General features: G+C 28.0%; 1 protein-coding gene across 1 annotated transcript in view; it reads left to right on the top strand.

Annotated features, from left to right (window-relative positions):
* LOC111675838 (neurogenic locus Notch protein) overlaps positions 1–23,088 on the top strand; it is a 68,001-nt gene that overhangs the window by 32,130 nt on the left and 12,783 nt on the right. The window contains exons 3-5 of the mRNA XM_023436677.2: positions 554–825; positions 2,076–2,280; positions 6,757–6,887. Coding sequence (XP_023292445.2) covers positions 554–825; positions 2,076–2,280; positions 6,757–6,887 — 608 coding nt within the window. The remainder of the gene's footprint in view (positions 1–553; positions 826–2,075; positions 2,281–6,756; positions 6,888–23,088) is intronic.

The raw sequence follows: 23,088 nt of genomic DNA on the forward strand, positions 1-23,088 counted from the left end.
AATTTGAAAATTTTTTTTATTATTAACATTTAGATTTGTTTTCTTTAAAGAAAGTAAAGTAGTGTATGTTAATCAATTTGGCATAGTTGTTGAGAAAATTTTTAATATAATCTTATTAAACGTGTTAAACCAGTGCCACCTGTAGCTGTTAATTTTTTTAAATGGACCAGTAATGTTCAACATACCAACATGTTTACTCTGTTATTTTATTTATTTTTCTTCTTTCATTTTATTTTATTAATTTAATTTTATTTTTTTATTGGTTTATTTCTGTAATGTTGTTGTGTATATGTACAGAATGTCAATTATTAAATTAAAAGTGTTGTATGAGAAAACTTCATTGATTCATTCAAACAACTAAACAACCATCCATCCATCCATCCATCCATCCGTCCATCATCATGCGTGGGGCTGTTGTATAAATTATAGAAAGTTTATCCACAACATTTTTATTTAATTTTTTATTGCACATTTCTTTTTTTGTTCCTTTCATAAAATGTTTATCATATTTATTTAATTTTATTTCTTTACTTTTCTTATTTTCCATTTACAGCTGCAGTTCAAAATTTGTGGGAGATTATTGTGAATTTCCCAATCCCTGTCTTACCGGTCCCGGTCGCTGTCAAAATGGTGGCACTTGTCAGGTGTCCTATCGCAATGATCGTACATTGGGCATTTCCTGTGTTTGCCCCATTGGTTATACGGAATCGTTGTGTGAAATTAAAGTCCCTAATGCCTGTGATTCATCGCCCTGTCATCATGGTGGCACTTGTAATCTAAAATCTTTGGATGAATATACGTGTGCTTGTGTTAATGGTTATACAGGTAAATATTTTTACTTAAATATTGCAAAAATTACAAATTAGAAGTTTTTTTCGAGAGTTAGAATTGAAATACATTAAAAATTTCCCTTATAAATAACGGGAAATTGTTTGTATAAATCGGCAGATTTTGATAAAATTATTCCAAAATATTAGTACTGAATTCGTTTAAAATAAATACTAAAAGTTTGACTGAAATCGGAAAATTTTAACCCTTACACGATCGCAGTCAAATGTCTTACATTCAAATTTTTCTTTAAATTGCAATGAATTGATTGCTTTAATAAAACTAATTCAAATTATTATTACTAAATGCCTAAGAAATATATATCGAAGATTTCGCCGAAATCGGAAAAGCTCAACCCTAACACGATCGGTGACAAATGTCTTACATTAAAATCTTTCTTTAAAATGCAAAGAATCGTTTGTTTTAATAAAATTAATTCAAATTATTTTACGTGAATGCCTGTGAAATATTTACCCAGGATTTCGACGAAATCAGAAAACCTTAACCCTCTCACGATCGTTGCTAAAAGTCTTTTTCAATTTCTCTTTTAAATGCAAAGAGTCAAATGTTTCACAAAATTAAATGCATGTTTTTGTAAGTGAATGCCTAAAAAATATTTACCAAAGATTTCGCCGAAACCAGAAAACTTTAACCCATACACGATCGTTGTCAAATGTCTTATATTCAAATCTTTCTTAAAAACGCAAAAATGGATTGTTTTAATAAAATTAATTCGAATCATTACAACTTTATGCCTATAAAATTTTTTACCCAAGATTTCGCTGAAATCAGAAAACCTTAACCCCTTCACGATCGCAGTCAAATGTTTTACATTCAAATTTTTCTTTAAAATGCAAAGAATATTTCAATTAAATAAATTCAAAATATATTATTACCGAATACTTTAGACTTATTTACTAAAGATTTAGCCGAAATCGGAATACCTTAACCCTTTCACACAGACGCGTTACAAACTTGTTAAATTTCACAACTTTTTTTGACAGAAGCCTACAACGCTTTGCCGCGTATAACGCGTGTAGTGTATTTCCACCTTTAAAAAAAGTTTTCGTTCAAGTTTTATAATAAAATTCAAGAAAAAAATCAAAATAATTCTTGAAAGACAAAAAGCGCCAAGTTGTAAACACTGTTGTTGTAACTATAGATAGTTTAAGGCTGCCAGATTGTAATATTATTAAGTGCAATTTCTAAGTTAATTTATAAATCTTATTTCGTTAATATTTTTACAGGAAAACATTGTGAAACGAAAAATATATGTGCAACATCACCCTGTCGCAATGGTGGTACTTGCACCTCAGTTTCAGGCGGAACTAGCTACAAGTGTATATGTCCAACTGGATTTAAGGGCAACACCTGTATAGATGATGTCGAAGAATGCAACAATAATCCCTGCAAACATGGTGGCACATGTTTAAATACTCATGGATCCTATCAGTAAGTAAAACTATGATAAACACCCCTCTTTAATTCTACCACTCTGTCTTATTGAAAAAACATAACTTTGTTTATATAAAGATATTATTAAATCATTTTGTTTAAACAAAATGTTTAAACCAAAATAATAAAAAAAGATCAAAGAAATTTGTGTAATTAATGGCCATTTAAAAACGATTTATCTTGACTTTTGGTATTGTCGTTATATTTTATTTGTTTCATCTTTTTTTATATATATATTTTAATAATATTTGCATATGAATAGTAAAAAAAACGAGAAAAAAAAAACAAAAACAATGCTAAACTGAACAAATTCGTTATATTTTATAGAATTTGAAATGAAATGAATGTTTAACAAATTGACAATAAAGAAACGAAACCAAAAAAATTAAAAATCGATCGTCTGCTAATTTATGAAACACACACGTATAGCTTTTTGTTTAAAGACAAAAAATGTTTATTTAAATTTAATTTTGTGAACAACTAATTAAAATAAATAAAACAAAAAATTCAAATAAATTAACAAAAAAATAAAGGAAAAATAACTTAGACAAAAAATATTGATTCATGCACAAAAACCACATTAAATAAATAAAATTAAAAAAAAACATATACAATAGAAACAAAAAAAAGCTTTCATTAAATCCCTGTTTATTAAGCCACTTTAGACATGATTAAACATGCAGCTTTAAGTTACGGTTACATAAATAACACATCAACACATTTCAAATTTTGATTTGTTTTCAAAACCCCAGCGTTTCCGGTGGCTTTTTTGGTTTCATTTCATTTTAGTTTTGAAAACAAATTTGTTACGTTTGGTGTTAAAATACACATGTTTAAACTACACAAGAAAAAATAGACGACGACGCTCTTATCTTGTACTGCAAAACCCTACCGAAGAACTTCACAAGAAAGAAAAAAAAAACAACTTTAAACAAAATTAGCATATTTAATTTTTCGTTGTATAAATTAACCATAAATTTTATTTTCAAAATCTTATCTCTATTTATTTATTTATTTTCTTATTTATTTCTCCAAATGTCAATACAAACAAATTTGTTTGTTGAAGTTTACTAATTTTTTTCTTGTCTACAGTGTTAATGTCAGTGTCATTGTCGCCATTGTTGGGTCTATTTGACGTTTGTATGTGTCATCGTTACTTTGTGGCAATTTAATTAAGAGCTTTTGTACTATTTGATTCTAATGATATTTTAATCGAATTGAAAGATTTTTGTTGTATTCAATTCAAAAATGCACGTATCTATAATGGTTTCCTCTCGTGTCAAAGGTCAAATGTTGAAATAATTGCAAATTTTAACTGTTACAGTTAAAATGGACTCCAACACCATGTTATTGAAGGAGTATTTGTTGATTGATGATTAAAACTTGTCAAAACCAGCTGACATGTTCGCCGCTTATGATGTTTACAAAAGCATACAGATGGAAGTACAGAACATGCGTTGACGCCTTAAAAGCTGCAAGTTACACACCACGCATCATTTCGATCTTTCTTTTAATGTTTTATGCTGTTTAAAAAAAAAACAAAATTTTAAAATTTTGTTTAAATTTTTAATATTTTCTTTCATTGTTAGTGAATTGTTTTCATATTAGTATATTTATATTCTACGCAAAACAAAATACAACCCTGATCAGCTGCCGACGCGTCAAAAGTTGAATGTTCTCGAACTTTTCGCGGCAGACATGTTACAAACTACAGTGTGTAACTTGTTAAATGAAAATGCACTATTTCAACTTTTTTGAGGCGTTGCCGCGTACAACTCGTTGCAGCGTACTAACGCGTGCTGGGTACTTCCACACTACGCATCTTGTCGGCAAAGCAATGCGAGCTTTTCATACGCATTCTACGTTTGAAATTAAGCTTTGAGTAAAGAATAAAAATTGTCAAAATCAGCTGACATGTGATGCTTATAAAAGTAGATCTACGTTAAGCATTCTGCGCGTAAATTTATTCTATGTTTGTGTTATAACTTGGAGCATACAAATATATTAATTCTACTCTTTGACAGACGCGTAAAATGCGAAAAAGCGTAAAACGCCTGGTGTGAACCTCCAGCTTTATACACGTCAAGGCATTCTACGCTTTTGTGATTGTAACTTGCATTACACAACTGCTTTGACAGCCGCGTAGGATACGATACAAAACTGCTTTGACATCCATGTAGAATACGATACAAAACTGTCAATCTGAAAGCATAAACGCCTTAAAATATAACAAAATATTGACATATCCCTTGAATTCTAGACAAACAGGGCTGTTAAATATATATTTTCGAACGGTTCCAATTCTATGATTATTATTTCGTTAGATTTTCTTATAATTTCTCAAGATTCCATTTAATATTCTCATTCTTTAGTTTAGCTTTAAGAATAAAACTCGCTTGAAGCTTAATTGACAACATGGTGTTTAAAGCAACTCTGTGTATTGATTTTAAAGTTACAAAATATCTTAGAGATTTTATTACGTTTCTGTTAAAGAAATCTTTGTAAAGTTTCCCGAACAGCTTTTTTAAAAGTTAAAATATTTGAAATTTTATTTTGATACAAATTAAAAATTAGTAAATTTTGACATGCTTAATAAAATCCTAAAGTTAATGGTTTAGTTTGGAATAAAATATATAACAGTTAAGGGCAAAATTATAGATATTTAAGTAAAACTTTTTTAACACAATTTAACTTCAAATCAAAATGAAAGTTTAACTTAAAGTAAAATTAAAATAAGTTTGTTTACTCCTAACTGCTTTTATGATAAGTGGCAACTTTGTTATGAAATTTAAAGGTTACCTTATGGTTTCTATAAACCTGTCCCTTTTTTGGCGTTTTTCTTTTTAAATCTATAAATTTGCTTTGAACTGTTTAAGTTTTAATCTTATTGTTGTTTTTTATCTTTTTGTGTTCATGTTATTTACAATAATCAAACAAACATCATTTCCCATCATCCAATCCACATTATTTGACAGAATCATACGTCTCTACTACAACAAAATCAGGTTCTGTTATTTCTTTTTTTCTTCTTCAAGTTGATGTAGTTTTTGTTTGGATTTTATTTATTAACATGTTGTGATAATTAATAGATACGAAATTAGAAAATTATTAGTTCATGGGTTCATAAACTTAATTATCAGTGCGCCAACAAGCATCAGTACAAAAAAAAAAATAATAAAAAATTGTATATAATGAAATTAATATTATTTATAAAAAAAAGAAGAAATATAAAATATTATAGTGTATTTTTAATATGATTGGCAACACTTTATTTTAAAAATAAAACGAAGATTTCAACAAAAATTATTAATGATATATGATTATTTAATGATCTTTGTGTTAAACTAATGCTTGAGAAGTAGTTTTTTTAATTTTAATAATTAAATATGTATAACTGACTACATGGTTTTCAAAATTGTGTGAAAGTTTGTAGGTTTTTATATATTGCTTGATCGTTTTTCTTTTAGCCCCCTCCAGCTAATATATTGATAAAATTTTTAATTTGAAAATAATTAAGCGGAATTGTTTGTGCAACAAAATACTTGAGGTAGGGTTCTACAGTTGAAACGAAAAGTCGACTTTTCGATTTTTTTCATTTAGTTAATAGTCGACTTTTTGCATTTTATGAAAAATCGATTTTTCAACTTTTCGACTTTTTTCATTTAAATAAAAGTCGACTTTTAGACTTTTCGACTATAAGTATTTTATAAATAGTCGACTTTTCGACTTTTTCCGACTTTTCGATTTTTTCGACTTTTTGACTATTTTCGACTTCTTTCTACTTTTTTCCTACTATTTTTTACTTTTTTCGAGTATTTCCAACTATTTTAGAGTTTTTGACTTTTTTCCACTTTTTTAAAATTTTTGACTTGTTTCTACAATTTTCGATTTTTCGACTTTTCGACTTTTCCCGACTTTTTACGACTTTATTCGACTTTATTCGACTTTTTTCGACTTATCGACTTTTTTCTACTTTCAGACTTTTCGGCTTTTTTCGACTTTTATTCACAAAGTCGACTTTTCGACTTTTTTTAACAGACGATAGTCGAGTTATCGACTTTTTTGGAACAAAATAGTCTACTTCGACTTTTTTCGACAAAAAGTCGATTGTTCGATTATTTGAAAGTCGATTTATAGAACCCTAACTTGAGGATTTTTTTTAATAATTTTAGGAAATTATCAAAATTAAATTGAAACTACAGATTATGCTTTATTTTAACAGATTAACACCGAAAATTTTAAATAAAACTAATTTGAAATAACTTAACTTAAGCCCCCCTTAAAATGCCAATTATTTCTTTCAGTATTATTATTAAATTTTAAAAACCTCTGTACAATTATTATTTACATATATCCTTATCAATCTTTAGCACGTTTTATTATGATTATATTTTATGAAAGTTTAATATATATGGAAAAATAAAATTATAATATTTTAACTAAATTTAACTGTTTTCTTAACTTATTTTACAGATGCATGTGTCCGGCTGGTTATACTGGTAAAAATTGTGAATCAAAATATGTACCATGTTCACCGTCACCATGTCAAAATGGTGGCACATGTCGATCAACTGGTTTAACATATGAGTGCAAGTGTCCAGAAGGTAAGTGGTGGCGCGTTGTTAAACACCTCTATTTGTTTATTTATTGAAAAGGAACAAGATATTGCAAAAGTTTTTATATTTTGAACAAAAAAAAAACGACAACTCATACTGTGGGAAATTAAGTTTTTATGGTGAAATGTTTAGAGCAAAAAAATCGAAAAGAAAAGAAAATTGCCAGCAATAGTAGTATGTGCTGCTGCAGCATATAGCATATATTCCAGAAAAAGAGGGCGCTGCATTATTGTAATAATTTTAAATTGCAACTGCTTTCAAAACTTTGTCTTTGTTTTTACTTTAAAAGGTTGTTTTTATAATGTTTTGCTCTGTTTTAAAAATTTATCATTGATTTTGTTTAAGGCAAAAAAAAGAGCTTTTTTTGTTACTGCTTGCTAAGTTCCAACTGTGACTACCTAAATGATCTTTTAAATTGGTTTAAGTACCCAATATAGTTAAGGTTGTTTTTTGTTGGTTTTGTTTTCTTTTTCTTTAAAGAGAAGGTAAGCTGACTTGACAACACTGATCTATAAAAAGTTTAAACAAATCGTTTAAGGCATTAAGGTATGCAGAATCGATTCTAAAGTTTCGAAAAAAGAACTTCTTAATGTTTGGTTATTTTTTATTAGATAATCTTAATCTAGTTTTTACTATTGGTCTTTAAATTTCTAAGCAATTAAGAATTGAACCTATCATTGAATGCTCCGGGCTACATGTTATAGATTTATTCTTCTTGTTTTCAACAACTTTATAAGCGAAAACGTATTTCCATCAATTCAAAATTCTTTAATTAATCTAGTAATAAATCCGCTTAATGGACTGCATTGTTTTGTTGTTAAATGCAACTCTGTGCATGTTATTTTTCGTTGCCATATTTTAGTGATTTATTCGTTACAATAAGCTCGAGGTCAACACCATTGCAACTTTTTTCTACAACGTTTGTGACACTTAAGCGGGAGGTCTCACTACCCGTTCTCTCGTCAAAGAATTACGTGCTTTTCATACCAAATTCACATTCTACGCTTCGACGTTTTTTAAGCGTAAATTTTTTGTTTTATTTAAAAAAAAACTTTTTTACAGCATCTACTTATTTTTGCAACATTAAACTCATATTAATTAAAATTAATAAATACGCATTAAATAAAAAATATAAAATGTCAAAATCAGCTGACATGTTCATGCGCCGCTTGTGACGCTTATAAAAGTAGATCTACTTTAAGCATTCTACGCGTCAAGACATTCTACGCTTCTTTACTTGTAACTTTTAGCATACAAATCTACTTTTTTGACAGACGCGTATAATGCAAGAAAGCGTAAAACGCATTCTTGCATTATACGCGTGTAAGTACTAAATAAGCGGTAACGCATTAAAGATTTCGGTCAAAAAAGTTGAAATATTTATTTATTTTTATTTAGACACTTTAGTTTGTAACGCACCTGCCGCGAAAAGTTAACCAAGTGTCGTCAGCTGATCAGGGTTGTATTTTGTTATGTGTATAATATGAATAAACTGAAATGCAAAAAATTTCTTCAAAACTTAAAATGTTAATCTTTAAAACGGTAAAGTGTCAAAGAATATTGAAAGTAAGATAGAAATGAAGCGTGTTGTGTAACTTATAGCTTAAAAAAACTCGAAAAGTTAAAAAAACGTAACCTCCTCAACGCGTATTATGTATAAAGTAAACCGACTTTAAGCATTCTACGCGTTAAACCTTTTAGCACACAACTCCATTGATTGTTTGTTGTTGTTGTTTGACAGTCGCGTAGAATGCCAAGAAGCGTAGAAAGCGTAATGTGGACCTGTAGCTTTAAGTATTCTGCGCGTCAAGGTATTCTAACCCAGGAAAAACTTACATTGAAAAGTAATGAGTTAAAAAGCTAAAAAAACCTATTTGCACTACTTCTTCATTAGCATTTAAAGTCATTATTTTAACACGGTGATGTCATTGGAGGCAAGTACTTCTACGCTCGCTTACAAATAGGGAGTTAAAGAAGTACTTGCAATTTGTCTTACAAAACAGTTGTTGAGTAAGTTGTTTTATTTTTAATAATAAAAAGAGCCAGCTAGAATACGAACCAGGGACTTCGGTTTGTCAGTCAAATGTTCTACTCACTGCACCAATGCTTAGCTATTTTATTGCGCGTCAAATAATGCTTTTCACATACAAAACTAATTTTGTTTTCTTTTTTGTGAAACACAATTTCTAAGACGCAATTGAATAAAATGTGCAAACAAAATTACAAAGCCGAAAATAAAGTACTTCTATATCAGATTAGAAGAAAGTCATTACTAAAGTACTTCTAAGTAATGCAGACGGGAAGTAGTAGTCATTGAAAAGTAAGTGGTTAGGAAAGTACTACCCATTACCGAGTTTTTGCTGGGAAACTGTATTTGCTTGTAACTTACAGCATACAACTACAGTGTTTCTACTTTTTTGACAGCCGCGTAGAATGCGTCGTTTGGACCTCTACCTTTAGGTATTCTGATCATCAAGATATCCTAAGCTGTTTGCTTGTAACATGTAGCAGTGTATCTGCTTTTTGACAGCCGCGTAGAATGCTAGTTTTTCAATAACATCCAGAAAAATTATAAACACTTTGGTGTCAATTTGGTACCAGGCGTCTATATTTCTTTTTCTCTCTGTGTAGGAACAGCTAAAGGTAAGAAGAACATTTTCAATAACTAGAAAATACTATATTTCTAGCGATTTTAATTAAGACATTTTTAAGCCATAAAGCCGGCTTTACACGATCACACAAGTAATATGATCTGTCAAAATTTTGTGTAGAAGAGTACGGATGGGATCGTCTAAACGCAATATGTAATGAAACCATCACACATTGAGAGAGAATACAGATGGAAAATTTGACAGTCGTATGGCTCACTTCATTTTTTGAAATGATTCAAAAAACAAGCCGGTTTCATTAGATCAGGGATGTATTTTTATGTAAACACGTATAAAAAAGTGAAACAGCTGTTTCCATTTGACTTTTTAATTGTTTTATACTAATCGTGTAAACACAAAAATTATAAATCATACGACTTTTATTCTCTTTTTTGTTATACGGATGGAATTTCATTAGACTTGTCGTACGTAAAGTGTGATCGTCTGAAGGGCCCTTAAACCCGTAGTTAGAAGTCATTCAAGTAACTCTTACTTTTGGCATACCTTCCCCGTTGATTTGGAGTCTGTTGTGTTGAAAAAAATTTATTGTTTCTTCATATTACACAGAGAAGGTAAAAACCGGCTGAATTATTTTGTTTTTTGTTTTTCTATATGGTTGACGCCAACTTGGAAATAATTTCTGTTTATTTTGTATTGTTTGCAACATTGCAATTTAGTTTTGTAATAAGATTTTAGAGAATTTATTTATTTTTTTTTTAAATTTCAATATTTCAAGTTTAGGTTTTAGAGCCTAAAAAAGGTGTTAAAGAAATCCATGTTTATATTTTAAGTTAAAAACAACAAAAATCTCATTTAAAATGAAGTGATCTGTAACCAAAAAAAAAGAAGATCAGGAATGAAACTGTGAAATTGAAAATAAAAACAAAATAAAATGAAAAAAACCAAATTGCAGATAATAAGTTTAGATTGGAAAAAGAAAAAAAAAAAGCAAATTTTGGTATATGACCTCCTGAAGGTGTAACTGTGGTTGGTTGAAAACTTCGGATTCGTTAATAATCATGATGCTCTGAGTGAGTTTGACTGTATAGCTTTATGCTTATGCTGCTGCTATTTTAGTATGAATGATTGACCATGTGATTTATTTGTAATTTTTGTTGAATTGTTGCTACCGCTTTATAAACAATGTGGTTTCTTTAGATTTTTAACGATCATTCTGTGTTTAGTGAATGTTATTTGGTATAAGTTTGATACACGGGTTGTGGTGGTGGTAGTAGTGGTAGTAGTAGTGGTAGTAGTAGTGTGTTTGGTATAAGTAGCCCGAGGGATTTATTTAAAATATGCAATAGTTGTGAGCCAAATGTTGCAGAGAGGTAGATGATGTTGTTTTGTTTGTGGCCATTTCCCAGGCCTGACACAACTAAACTGCTTGCAAGCAAACTAAAGAAAAAATAGTGAATACAAGAAAAATCGGCCACGTTTACCATTAAATAGTTTTAATAGTGTTTCTAGTGTTTGGTTTTGTTTTTTTTTTTCTGTAGCAGTTTTCATGGCTACTGTGATTATCTTGGTGGCTGTTTGCAACCCATGAAGAAGCAACCTTCAAGATCATCACAAAAAAGTTCTTAACTTTTAAGCTGACAAAGTCAAATGTATGTTTAGCCTTTTGCTTAAACAGAAAATGCGGTATAATCATGGCTAATTTAGCTTTAATGGAATTTTCTTTCTTTAACTTGACTTATATTTCATTCATTGTTTTCTTAATTTTTACTTTGATTTTCTCACACAAGCAAAATATTATTAAATATGATGATGATGATGTTCGATGTTGTATGTTGTATGTTGATGATTGTTGTTTAGGCCACTTTAATGATTTCCTAATGTTATTCATGTTTACAATTTGTTGTTGCATTTATTGTATTGTTTCCTCCAGCAACACCCTTTTTCTCAAGGAATTTCATTTCTGTTTTAGCCCCTCCGTCCATTGTTTGGCTATAAAATCGTGAGTTATTGTTTATTAGGCCTAAATGTTTTAAAGATTATTTTTCAGTTCATTATTTTGTTTATGTGTATTTCTTAGTTTCTTTTTTTCTCTTTAATTTATTGACCCAAGTTTTTTTTCTTTTATTTTTTTATAAAGAAATACTATATAGTATATTTTTTTGCTGCAAACAAATGTGAACGTGATAACCAGAGGGTGTATATAAACTTAGTTAACGAAAAACTGAATTACTTAAGTGGGATTATTGTTATTGTCTTTACAACAACAAAAATAAGATCCCATAAACTTTATAAAAAAATTACAATAATCATGAGATTTATTTAAAGTTTAAAAGATATTTTGAAAATACATAGATCAAAATTTCAATTATAACTCCAATTTGCAAAAGAAAGCAACTTCATCTTCAAGAATTTTGGAAAAATCTAAAATTTCTATAAAACAAATTCAGTTTAGTTCTTAAGATATATTTTCCAAAAAAATTCATTTATATCAGTAATCTTTAAGCCTTTTTCGATCGGTGTCAAATGTAGTGTTAAAAAATATTTGTAATTTTTTAACAAAACAGGTTGCGGTTTGGGATAAATTTGAAAGAAAATTCTTTTGAAAAGTTTTGCAATACTATAAAAAATCAACTTCAAACCTTTTATACCCCTAAGGGTCTAATAATAATAAACCTTAAACGAATTGGAACTAATTTTGTGCTTTAACAAGGAAATTAATAATTTTCCATATTTCTGTTAAAAAATCATTTAAAATTAATATTTAAGTTAATTCTATACAACACTGTTTTTTTAACCCTAAAATGGTCGAATGGTCGATTGAATTCTGTTTAAGTTTTGAATCTTTAAAACTCACAGAATATATCTCTAAACTTTTATTAAAATTTTGTAATAAACCCTTAAGTTTTTAAGTAAAAATTTAAAATATTTAAACATAAAGATATTAATCGCTTATTTTAGGTTCATTACTCACATTTTCCATACAAAATTCCTTCTATAATAAAGTTATGAATTTATGAATATGGGTTAAACTTTGACCTTATATTTCTAAAAGTTAGGATTGGTATAGGCTGAGGTTTTTACTTATTTTGGTGTATTTTTCTAAATTTTAATGAAAATACTTGATTTTTTTTTTAATTTTTATCAAAACTCGTTAAAAATAGATTATACTTAATACAAATATTAAAAAATTTTGTACTTTGACCTTGTATATTACATTGGTACATTATAGCATTACGTTGGTACATTATAACATTAAGGTCTGAAGATGAACTTGTTACATCTTCAGATCTAGTTTTTAAAATCAATTCTTTTTATCCGGGGAAAAAATTTAAGTTTTTAAAAATTTGACCTTTGAACTCCTTATCAATTAATTTGATTTTATTATTACGGTCTGAACGTGCATTTAGTACATTTTTAGACCTCGTTTATTAAAATTAGTTTTTTTTTGTTCGGGGAAATAATATAAACATTTCAAAATTTGACCTTTGAACTCTGGTTAAATTTACTTGATTTTATTATAACAAATAGGATAAGGGATTATTTCTTTGGTTTATTAAAAATCTTGTTGAAAAAAACTTGTAGGAAATTATTAAGTTTTTCGAGAAATATTATTAAATATTTAAACTTTGACCCCGTAGACAAATAGATATGATTTTGCTGATATTAATGTAATAAATTTTAATAAACTTTAAGATTTCTTAAAATCTATTGAAAAATTCTTAAGAATTCTTTAATTTTTTAAACAATTTTTAAAAAAATTTAAAGTTTAACCTTTAACCCTGCACTTAAAATTGTAGAATTATTTTATAAAATTTTGATGATAAAGCAATTATTTTAAGTTTAATCTTAAATATTAAAAAAAAAGTTTAAACAAATCTAGTTAATTACTAAACTAAAACAACTTTAACCGGTCCATTAAAGAATTCTTTTGAAATTCTTTAAAGTTTTTCTTTTTTTGTCTTTTTTGAAATATTAACAATTTTATTAAGAATATTTCCCCCTCTTATTTTAAAACATCATTCATCTTATTGCCATTGACTTAAGTTACATATTTTTATTCTTTAATAAAAATTAAACCAGCTGTCCAATCTCAACTTAACACCCTAAATTTTATTTATTTATTTTATTTTTTTTGTTGTCATGAACCTCAGTTAAACTAGAAAAGAAAACCAGTTTCTTAAACAAAAACCCCATTAATATCGCCTACAGAATTCTTTAATCCTACAGTCAATGTTTGACTCTTATAGAGTCCTAGTAATAAATTTTCCAAAATAAACAATAAAAATACATACATTTTTTTAGCTACTGTCGACGAAGGGGAAACTTTTAAAGGAAAAAAATTTTAAACATAATTTCCTTTAAAATACAAAAAATACTGAATGACATTTTTAAAGCTACTGTTCTGTTTTGTTTATTTTTTGAAAGCTTTAAAAATAAAAATATGTATAGAGGGTCAGCGTTTAGCTTGATCTTTTTTTACATAAACCTTATGGAAAAATATGGCATAAAAATTACATTTTTCAATATTATTGACTGAAGTTAAGCAAGAGCCCCTTTTTCTTTTCTTATTTTTATGATTTTTATTTTTATTCTGTGATCCTGCTATTGACACAAACAGAGAAAAGATCGCTATTGCTGGATTACTCTTATATGCAGATCAACAGACTAACGTTGTGTTTTTAGTTGTTGTTTAATATGAATTGTAATGATTTAATATTCTCTGGGGTTTTTTTTGTTTGCTGTTGTCTACTTTCCATACTTTTTTTTTTAAATAAAGTTTATGTCCACAATATAGTTTTTATTTGTATTAAATGTACATCAACCAATAATTTTTTTTGTTAGTTTGTACATTTGTCTGTCTATTTGTCTTTCTGACCATTCTTTCTTTCCGCTCTCTCTCTGTGTCTCTCTTTTTTAAAGTAACCATAAGATAATTTAAAAAAAACACAGTCTACCTACAATATGATGTTTTTTTGTTGTATTTGCTTTGAATTTCGATTAATGCCATGCCACACCATAAACCGGCTTTTGTTGTTGGGTTTGGATCCCTCACGACACTGATTGTTTGCTGGTTGTTGTTTTTGTTGTTGTTCTTTTCATCTACTCTTTTTTTGAAATTTATTTGTAATTTTTTATAAAAATATAATAAATTTTTTTTGTTCATACTCGTACATTTATTTAAAAATTTTCAAAGAGCGTGTGGTGAACACTAACCAAGTGAATTAGTGTGTGTGTGTTTAGTTCAGTTTAATAGTTTATTTTTTCTTTATTTTCTGAACAAAACTTGGGCATTTCATTTCTATATTCTTAATAAATAACATCAACAACAATAACAACAACACCAACAATACCAACTTAAAATGTTGTTTATATCCAACAACAACAGCAACAGCAACCACATCAACAATATTTGTCGATCGCCCCAACAAACAATAAATTCAATATAAAATTTTTATCCATTCTACTCATTTCAGTTTAACTCCTCAGCTCTTAGCTCTTGCTACACGTTTATACTTCTCTCAGTTCAAGTCGTTCACCGCCAAGTCATTTGGTCTGTCGTTCGTTTGTTCGTTCATTCGTTCGACTCAGCCTTAGTTACAATGGCAATGTTGTACCTTAATTTTAGTTATTGTTGTTTTTATAGCTGCTGGCTTAATATCGAGGAGTGGCCCCAATATACAACACAGGCCAAACATTTTTTTCTTTTTATATTCTGTTAAAAAAACTGCAATACTAAATAAATAAATAACAACAACAAAAATCGAAAAACGTTTCATCCAGTGTGCGCTAGGTAAACATTTCACGAATAAGAAACAAAAAAAAAAATTAAATACATTTAATGTATATGTAAACATATTGCCAATATTTTAGTATTAAAATAATCTCAAACAATCTGTTTACACTGGCCTTTAAAAAACACAAATATTGTTTTCTCTTTAAAATGATTCATTTGCAGTGATCATCTATTTCAAAAAGGGTTTTGGGTATTTTCCTTTTAAAACTATATTAAATACCGATCAAAGTTTCGATCACTATCAGACCAATTATGAACAATTACTCCCCGGAAGTTTGTTTTTTTGTTTTCGGGCTTCAGGTATTCTGAATATTATTAAACTTGTATCAGTTATCAAATAACTTGTATATGTCAGATATAAGATATCGAATAACGCCATTCTATTCTATTATTATTATTATTATTCTTTATTAGATTATAATTTAATTATAAACTAATACAAATTATAGAGCACTAGCTGCTAAGACTATCGGCTCTGATTCTATTCTAAAAAGAAAAGTTTGTTTGATAAAGAATGCATTACTTCCAGCTTCAGGGGGGATAGGCGAGTTTTTACCAAACGTGATCGATTAGACTTTCATAAGAAAATTTTTTTTTTTTTTTTATATATATATCGATTAATTATACTTAACGATCATCTGTTGGAGATCTTGTAAAATTGTGATCCGAATAGATTAGATACCAACTGAAATCGCTATAGAATAAATATAATAAAAACATCGATCACTATTGAATTAAGCACTTAGTTTTTAAGGGGCAAATTATCGCAATAGTGATCCATAAAGTTTTTGTCTTAAAATATAGATTAATAATCGTAAACATTACACGATCACGAGAGAGAAACTTGTGTTCTACTTAAGACGAAGTTTTCCTTTTTTAAAAAAGTCTTGAGAATATATTGCCGAGTTAGTATGAGTACAATTAATGACCTAAAGGATCATTTTGCAATACTGGGTCAAAGGTCAAAATTTTGAAAAATTTTAGTTTTTTAACAAAAAGTTTACAAATTTATAAGTATTTAAACGATTTATTATTACACGATTACGAATGAGAAACTAGCGTTCAACTTAAGCCGAAGTTTTCCTTTTTTAAATAAGTCTTGAGAATATATTGCCGAGTTAGTATGAGTACAATTAATGAACTAAAGGGTCATTTTGCAATACTGGGTCAAAGATCAAAAATTTTAGTTTTTTTTTAACAAAAAGGTTAAACATTTATAAGTATTTAAACGATTTTAATAAAATTAATTAAATTGTCATTTATTGTGGCCCTACTGGTCTAAACACACGATTTTGCAATACTGAGGTCAAAGGTCAAATTTTGAATTTGTTTTTTTACAAAATGTTTAATTTAAAAGTTTTTTTTATAAAAAAAATAAAGAAATATCCTTTAAGGCTAAAATATTGAATTTTAAACAAAATTAACCCTTTTATAAATTTGGGGTCATATTAAAACCATGTATATAAAACACTTAAAAATGTTCTCCTAGATAGATCAAACTAAAGACAACTAAGGATTTTTTTAAATATGATCATAAAACTTTCTGTATTTTTACTCTTCTTAGTCAGTGTAAACATGTAATAATAATAAAATTTTTCCCATTTAAACAACAAAAAAATCTCCATATTGTTGCATGTTCAAAACACTTTAATACCACAGCCCGTTTTTTTACTCTAAATCTTGTTTTTTTCTCGTAGTTGTTACTTAAAAGTATATTAATCGATCAGTGGCATGTTTTATGTAAAAAAAAACTTTACATTTTCTCATTCTTTAAGTTGGGATTTAAAATGGAGGGAAATACTACCAATAAACAACAAAAACAACAATAAAACAATCTACTAAAGGAAAAGTCAACAGCAAAATAATGTTTTTTTAGACGATTTTCTTGCAAAAGAGTAAAAAACAACAAAACAGGAACCTAGCAATTTCATAGATAATGGGATGCAAGCAAAAGGCAAATCAAATGATGATGATGATAGTGATGGCCATGCAATAGTGTAATGCTAAGAAAAACAAGTAGTTGTAGTCGTAGGCAAACAGTCGGGCAGGCAGAAATTTTCTTGTAATTTTTCTAACTAAACATCTGCCTTCAACATGTTTTAGGATTAAATAAAAAAAAAAAGAACACAAAAAACACCGAAACAGAAGTGCCTGTTGCACATGTGTAGTTTTGTAAATTGAACATTGTAGGCAAACAAAAAAACCCTAAACACACGATTTTGACAAGTTTGTCTGTGCGCACCTCTACATGGGCGCTTTCTTTCATTCAAGCCATAGTTGTAGTCTGCCAAATAGTCACTCAACCATTAGGCATCTATTTATTATTCCAAAAAAAAAAAACATGTGCGTGTGTAGTAGCTTATAGATATGTATAACAATAGAATTATATACATACTTACGTACAACCTAGTCACATAGTGACCTTCGCCACAAAATCATAGACAAATGTTATTGCAAATAAAATACAAAATTAGGTTTTTAGCATGAAAGCATTAGATTTAAAAAAGTGTCGATTTGAAAGCAAATTTTTAGATTTGTTTAATGTATAGATTTTAATTATTATTTATTAGAGGAATCAATTCCTTTAAATTTTGTCTTTAAGCTTGGAAGTATGATTACAAAATTTACTGACGATTTAAAAAAGGAATCGTAACGAGAATTTCAGCTGATGGGTTAAAGGTCAAATTTTGTAATAGATAGATAGATAGATAGATAGATAGATAGATAGATAGATAGATGGATAGGTAGATAGATAGATGGATAAATAGATGGATAAATAGATAGATAGATAGATAGATAGATAGATAGATAGATAGATAGATAGATAGATAGATAGATAGATAGATAGATAGATAGATAGATAGATACATAGATAGATATACAGATAGATAGATAGATAGATAGATAGATAGATAGATAGATAGATAGATAGATAGATAGATAGATAGATAGATAGATAGATAGATAGATATAGATATACAGATAGATAGATAGATAGATAGATAGATAGATAGATAGATAGATAGATATAGATAGATAGATAGATAGATAGATAGATAGATAGATAGATAGATAGATAGATAGATAGATAGATAGATAGATAGATAGATAGATAGATAGATAGATAGATAGATAGATAGATAGATAGATAGATAGATAGATAGATAGATAGATAGATAGATAGATAGATAGATAGATAGATAGATAGATAGATAGATAGATAGATAGATAGATAGATAGATAGATAGATAGATATATAGATAGATAGATAGATAGATAGATAGATAGATAGATAGATAGATAGATAGATAGATAGATAGATAGATAGATAGATAGATAGATAGATAGATAGATAGATAGATAGATAGATAGATAGATAGATAGATAGATAGATAAATAGATAGATAGATAGATAGATAGATAGATAGATAGATAGATAGATAGATAGATAGATAGATAGATAGATAGATAGATAGATAGATATACAGATAGATAGATAGATAGATAGATAGATAGATAGATAGATAGATAGATAGATAGATAGATAGATAGATAGATAGATAGATAGATAGATAGATAGATAGATAGATAGATAGATAGATAGATAGATAGATAGATAGATAGATAGATAAATAAATAAATAAATAGATAGATAAATAGATAGATAGATAGATAGATAGATAGATAGATAGATAGATAGATAGATAGATAGATAGATAGATAGATAGATAGATAGATAGATAGATAGATAGATAGATAGATAGATAGATAGATAGAATGATAGAAAAATAGATAGATAGATAGATAGATAGATAGATAGATAGATAGATAGATAGATAGATAGATAGATAGATAGATAGATACTCTCTACACAGTCTCCACATTCCTCAAAATCCGATCGTCCAATTTTGGATCGTATAAAAACAACATAAGTTTTTCAAGCGGCGTCGCGACTTGTCAAAGTATATCCTGCGACCTACATGCGCTAATTTAAGCCGAGTCGACTTCTACCTCTGCCTCAGACTTGCTCCTTTTGAGGAGGCTTCTCATGATCTTCAAAGTTTCATTGTCATCCTCAAGTTTCATTCCCCTTTACACATGATCTATATTCGTCTACATGCGAAAAACCAATTGTGTAAAGTTTTAAAAATAACTTAAATGTTTCTGTCAATGTCGGCGCGGCTTGCCAAAATTTGACCGGCGACAAGCCGCTGCCGATTTTAGTAGTAATATACTTATAGATCTGCCTCAAAATTGAAAAGTCTTTTCGCCTGCTTCTGTTTGGATCAGATCATTATGACTCTACTTTTCTATCTAGATTTGACACCATTTATATTTTACTAAGGAAAAGGGAATTAGTTGACACATTAGGGTGTTGTTCTAGAAGGAGAGAAGTTATCAAACATTTATTTATATTATGATTCTGATTTGAATTAAAATTTCAATAAAACTTGTTTAATTAAAATATGTATATGACTACCACAGCGTAATGAATTTCTATAGCAAAAGTCCAAGATTAGCAATAGTGCAAATGTGACATTTTTCAGTTGTCCTTCTCTGTAGATTCTTTTTTTTTTTTTTGCAAAAATATACATCAAATTTTTCATTTGCACTTACAAATTGAAAGTGCAAATATAAAATGCAATTTTTTTATTTTTTGCTGGTAAATTAATTAAATTGAATATAATTGAAACAAATTGAACCAAATCAACATCATTCAACCCCATTCATTCTCGGCTTACAAATGTGAATTTTTAAACAACAACTACTACAACAGCTATAAATACAACAAAAGATACAACACATTCTAAACAGCTGCAGAGATCAGGGTTTTTTATATAAACAAAATGTTTTCTGTTTTTATTATTTTTATTTTCTTTGGAGGAACCACTTACTCAGCATTTACTCATATGACCACAGCAAATAATGATCATAAACAATGAACGTAATAATAATTTTGCAAATGCGCGGGAGTTGCAAGCAAATAAAAAACAACAAAAACTAGCAGGCAGTTCGTTAGTTAGTAAGTAAGGTTGGTTTTGTTTTTTGAGCTTTTTTTTTTGAAATTTTTATATTTATTTGCATTAATTAGAAAAGTTTATAACATGCAGTCAAACGTCCGTCCGTCCGTCTGTTGTATTTAGATGTTTTGTTATTGTTTTTTCTCTATGCTTTATTATCTTTATTATAACAAACATTTGTATTTACTCATACATTTAAGAGTAAAAGATACAAAATCTAATGGATGCAGCAGCCACAGCAACTACTAGTTAAGTGGTGATGTTTAGAAATTTGAAAAAAGTCAACTGCAAATAAATAAATAGTCGCAATTTTTTAATTGGTGATCTGTAAGCTTATTTTTTTTTATTTGGCTGTGCGATCACTTTTCTAAGTTTATGTATGCATAGGAGAAGAGTGTATCTATAGTAACAAGTAGTATCTAGATACTTACTTACATAGTTTATATACTATTTACTGGCATCTACTGTAAAGTAGTGTAGTATAGTTGATTAGTTTAGGTGCGGTTAAATGCAAGGCAAACAAGCTTTTTGTTTTATTTCTCTCTAATTTTTACTTTATATATGTAAGTACATGTATATAGTATATTTGTGTCTCATTGCTGGTTTGTTGAATTTTTTTTATTTTTTATTTTTCGGTTTGAAACCTAATCTATGGATTCTTAGAAATGTGAAACAAAATCATGTGTATGTAGCTTAAATAAATAAACATTCATACATAATTGTACATACTCCTCCTTAAATTAGAAACTGGAGAAATGTGTGAACTAGTCAGCCAGTTAGCCAACTTGTTAAATTTATTTTTTTTTGTTTAAGTATTTTAGCTTAATTAAATACTTGATTGAGCAAAACGAAAAGTTGTGGGATATTTACAAAATTTATTTGTCATTTAGTTAGTTTACACTTAATTAGTTTTAACTAGTTGATTTAACAGGAAGTGATAGACAATTTTTTTAGAAGTTCATCGTTTGCCCAAGCAATAAGAAAAATATCCTAATATTTTTGTACTTTGTTTTTCAAATCCTAAAATTATTCATAAATGCCGAGAGCAAAATGAAACTTTGAAGTTATTTTTAAATGAAATTTTACAAAAGTATTTTACTAAAAACTTGATTTAAAATGTATTTTCTTTAAAAATGTTTTTTTGGTACTAAGTCCAATTTTAGTTTTTTTTTATACTTTTTAAAATGTTGTAAAAATCAGGCTTTTTCTTAAAAAAATAACTTGTAAAGACATTTTTTAATAGCTAATTTTGCCAAAAGTAAAAAATAATAGTTTCTTTGACAAAAGTACTTTTGTATTTATCACCATTAAAAAGTACTAAATGAAAAAGTACTTAAAATTGTTAATTTCATAAAAAAGGACTTTCCTAAATTGGCGATTAAAAAAGCTACTTTAATTACAGTTTTAAACAAAATATTTTTTCTTAAAAAGTATTTTTTAAAGGTCCCCTCTTAACAAAGTACTTTTTGTACAGACACTTTCTGAGTCTGTGTGCCCTCTCTATACATGTCGCAATTTTCAAGATAATTTGATGAAATTTTGATCCAAGAATGAAGTCTGTTGAAAGTGTTTAAAATCGTTCCATTTTGTACCTATACAACCATAGAGTACCTTTCTGTCTGAAATTCTTAAAAAGTACATTTTTAAATAGGATTTTTCTTTGTTGATACTTTTTCGAAAAAAAAGTACTAAAATATTATTAATCTCTTAAAAAGGGATTATTTTTCTGTCTAAAATTCTAAAAATGTGCATTTTGAAATAGAATTTTTCGTTGTTGATACTTTTTTCTAAAAAAAAGTACTAAAATATTATTTATATCTCTTAAAAGGCCATTATTTAAGTTTGAAATTCTTCTGTTTTTAGTACTTTTTTTCTGTCTGAAAATCTAAAAATGTACTTTTTGAAAACTTTTGAAGTATTGAAGTCTGAAATTCTTTTGTTTTTAGTACTTTTTTCTACAAGGAAAAGTACTTAAATATTATTTCTTTAAAAAGGAATTTTTCTGAAATTTTTCATACATTTTGAAGGATTAAGCTACGCTGCCCTCAGAATTTCTTGTAACAGTTTGACTGTATTTCTTTCCTGGGGAAAAACTTTCGGTTGATATAGCTATCGCTAGGTTGACAATCTTTGACCGAGCATAATTCGGATAGTTCCAGAACGAAGATCCAATTGGTGTGGAAACGTCAGAGTTTCTTCACATTGCATTAGATTTTTGAGTTAACCAACCCTGTCGGCAAGAAAAATGTCACGCTAAATGTGTTCCCTTTTCATTTTTTTCGTTCACAATCATTTTTTAGAAGAAAAAATATTTGTTGCAAACAAAATTACTTATTGTAAATGAAATGTTCACGGCAAGTCCACGATAGCTATGCAAATTACAAGAGAACAAACATATGTATTGGTAATTGCAGTCATCATGTCCAAAATAGTAAAAAACTTGTGTTTTTGATCATTTTTGAAAAGTTATAACGGTGCAAAGACACCTTTATTTTATAAATCTGTCATCGGTTGACTTCAAAACAAAAAAGTTTAAACTCTAACATATGAACATCCTTCTTTGGAACTTAATTCTTTAGAAATTTATACCTTCGTCTGTGGTTTTCGCATTTTTTAGAAAATCAAAAACAAGATCATTTAAATTATTCAGCATTAAAGCTTAAAATTAGCAAACTAAAGTATGCATTGTCGTCTACATACATACATACATACATACATACATACATACATACATACATACATACATACATACATACATACATACA

Source organism: Lucilia cuprina, chromosome 3 (genome assembly GCF_022045245.1).
Source record: "Lucilia cuprina isolate Lc7/37 chromosome 3, ASM2204524v1, whole genome shotgun sequence".
In the NCBI taxonomy this organism is placed as follows: Eukaryota; Metazoa; Arthropoda; class Insecta; order Diptera; family Calliphoridae; genus Lucilia; species Lucilia cuprina.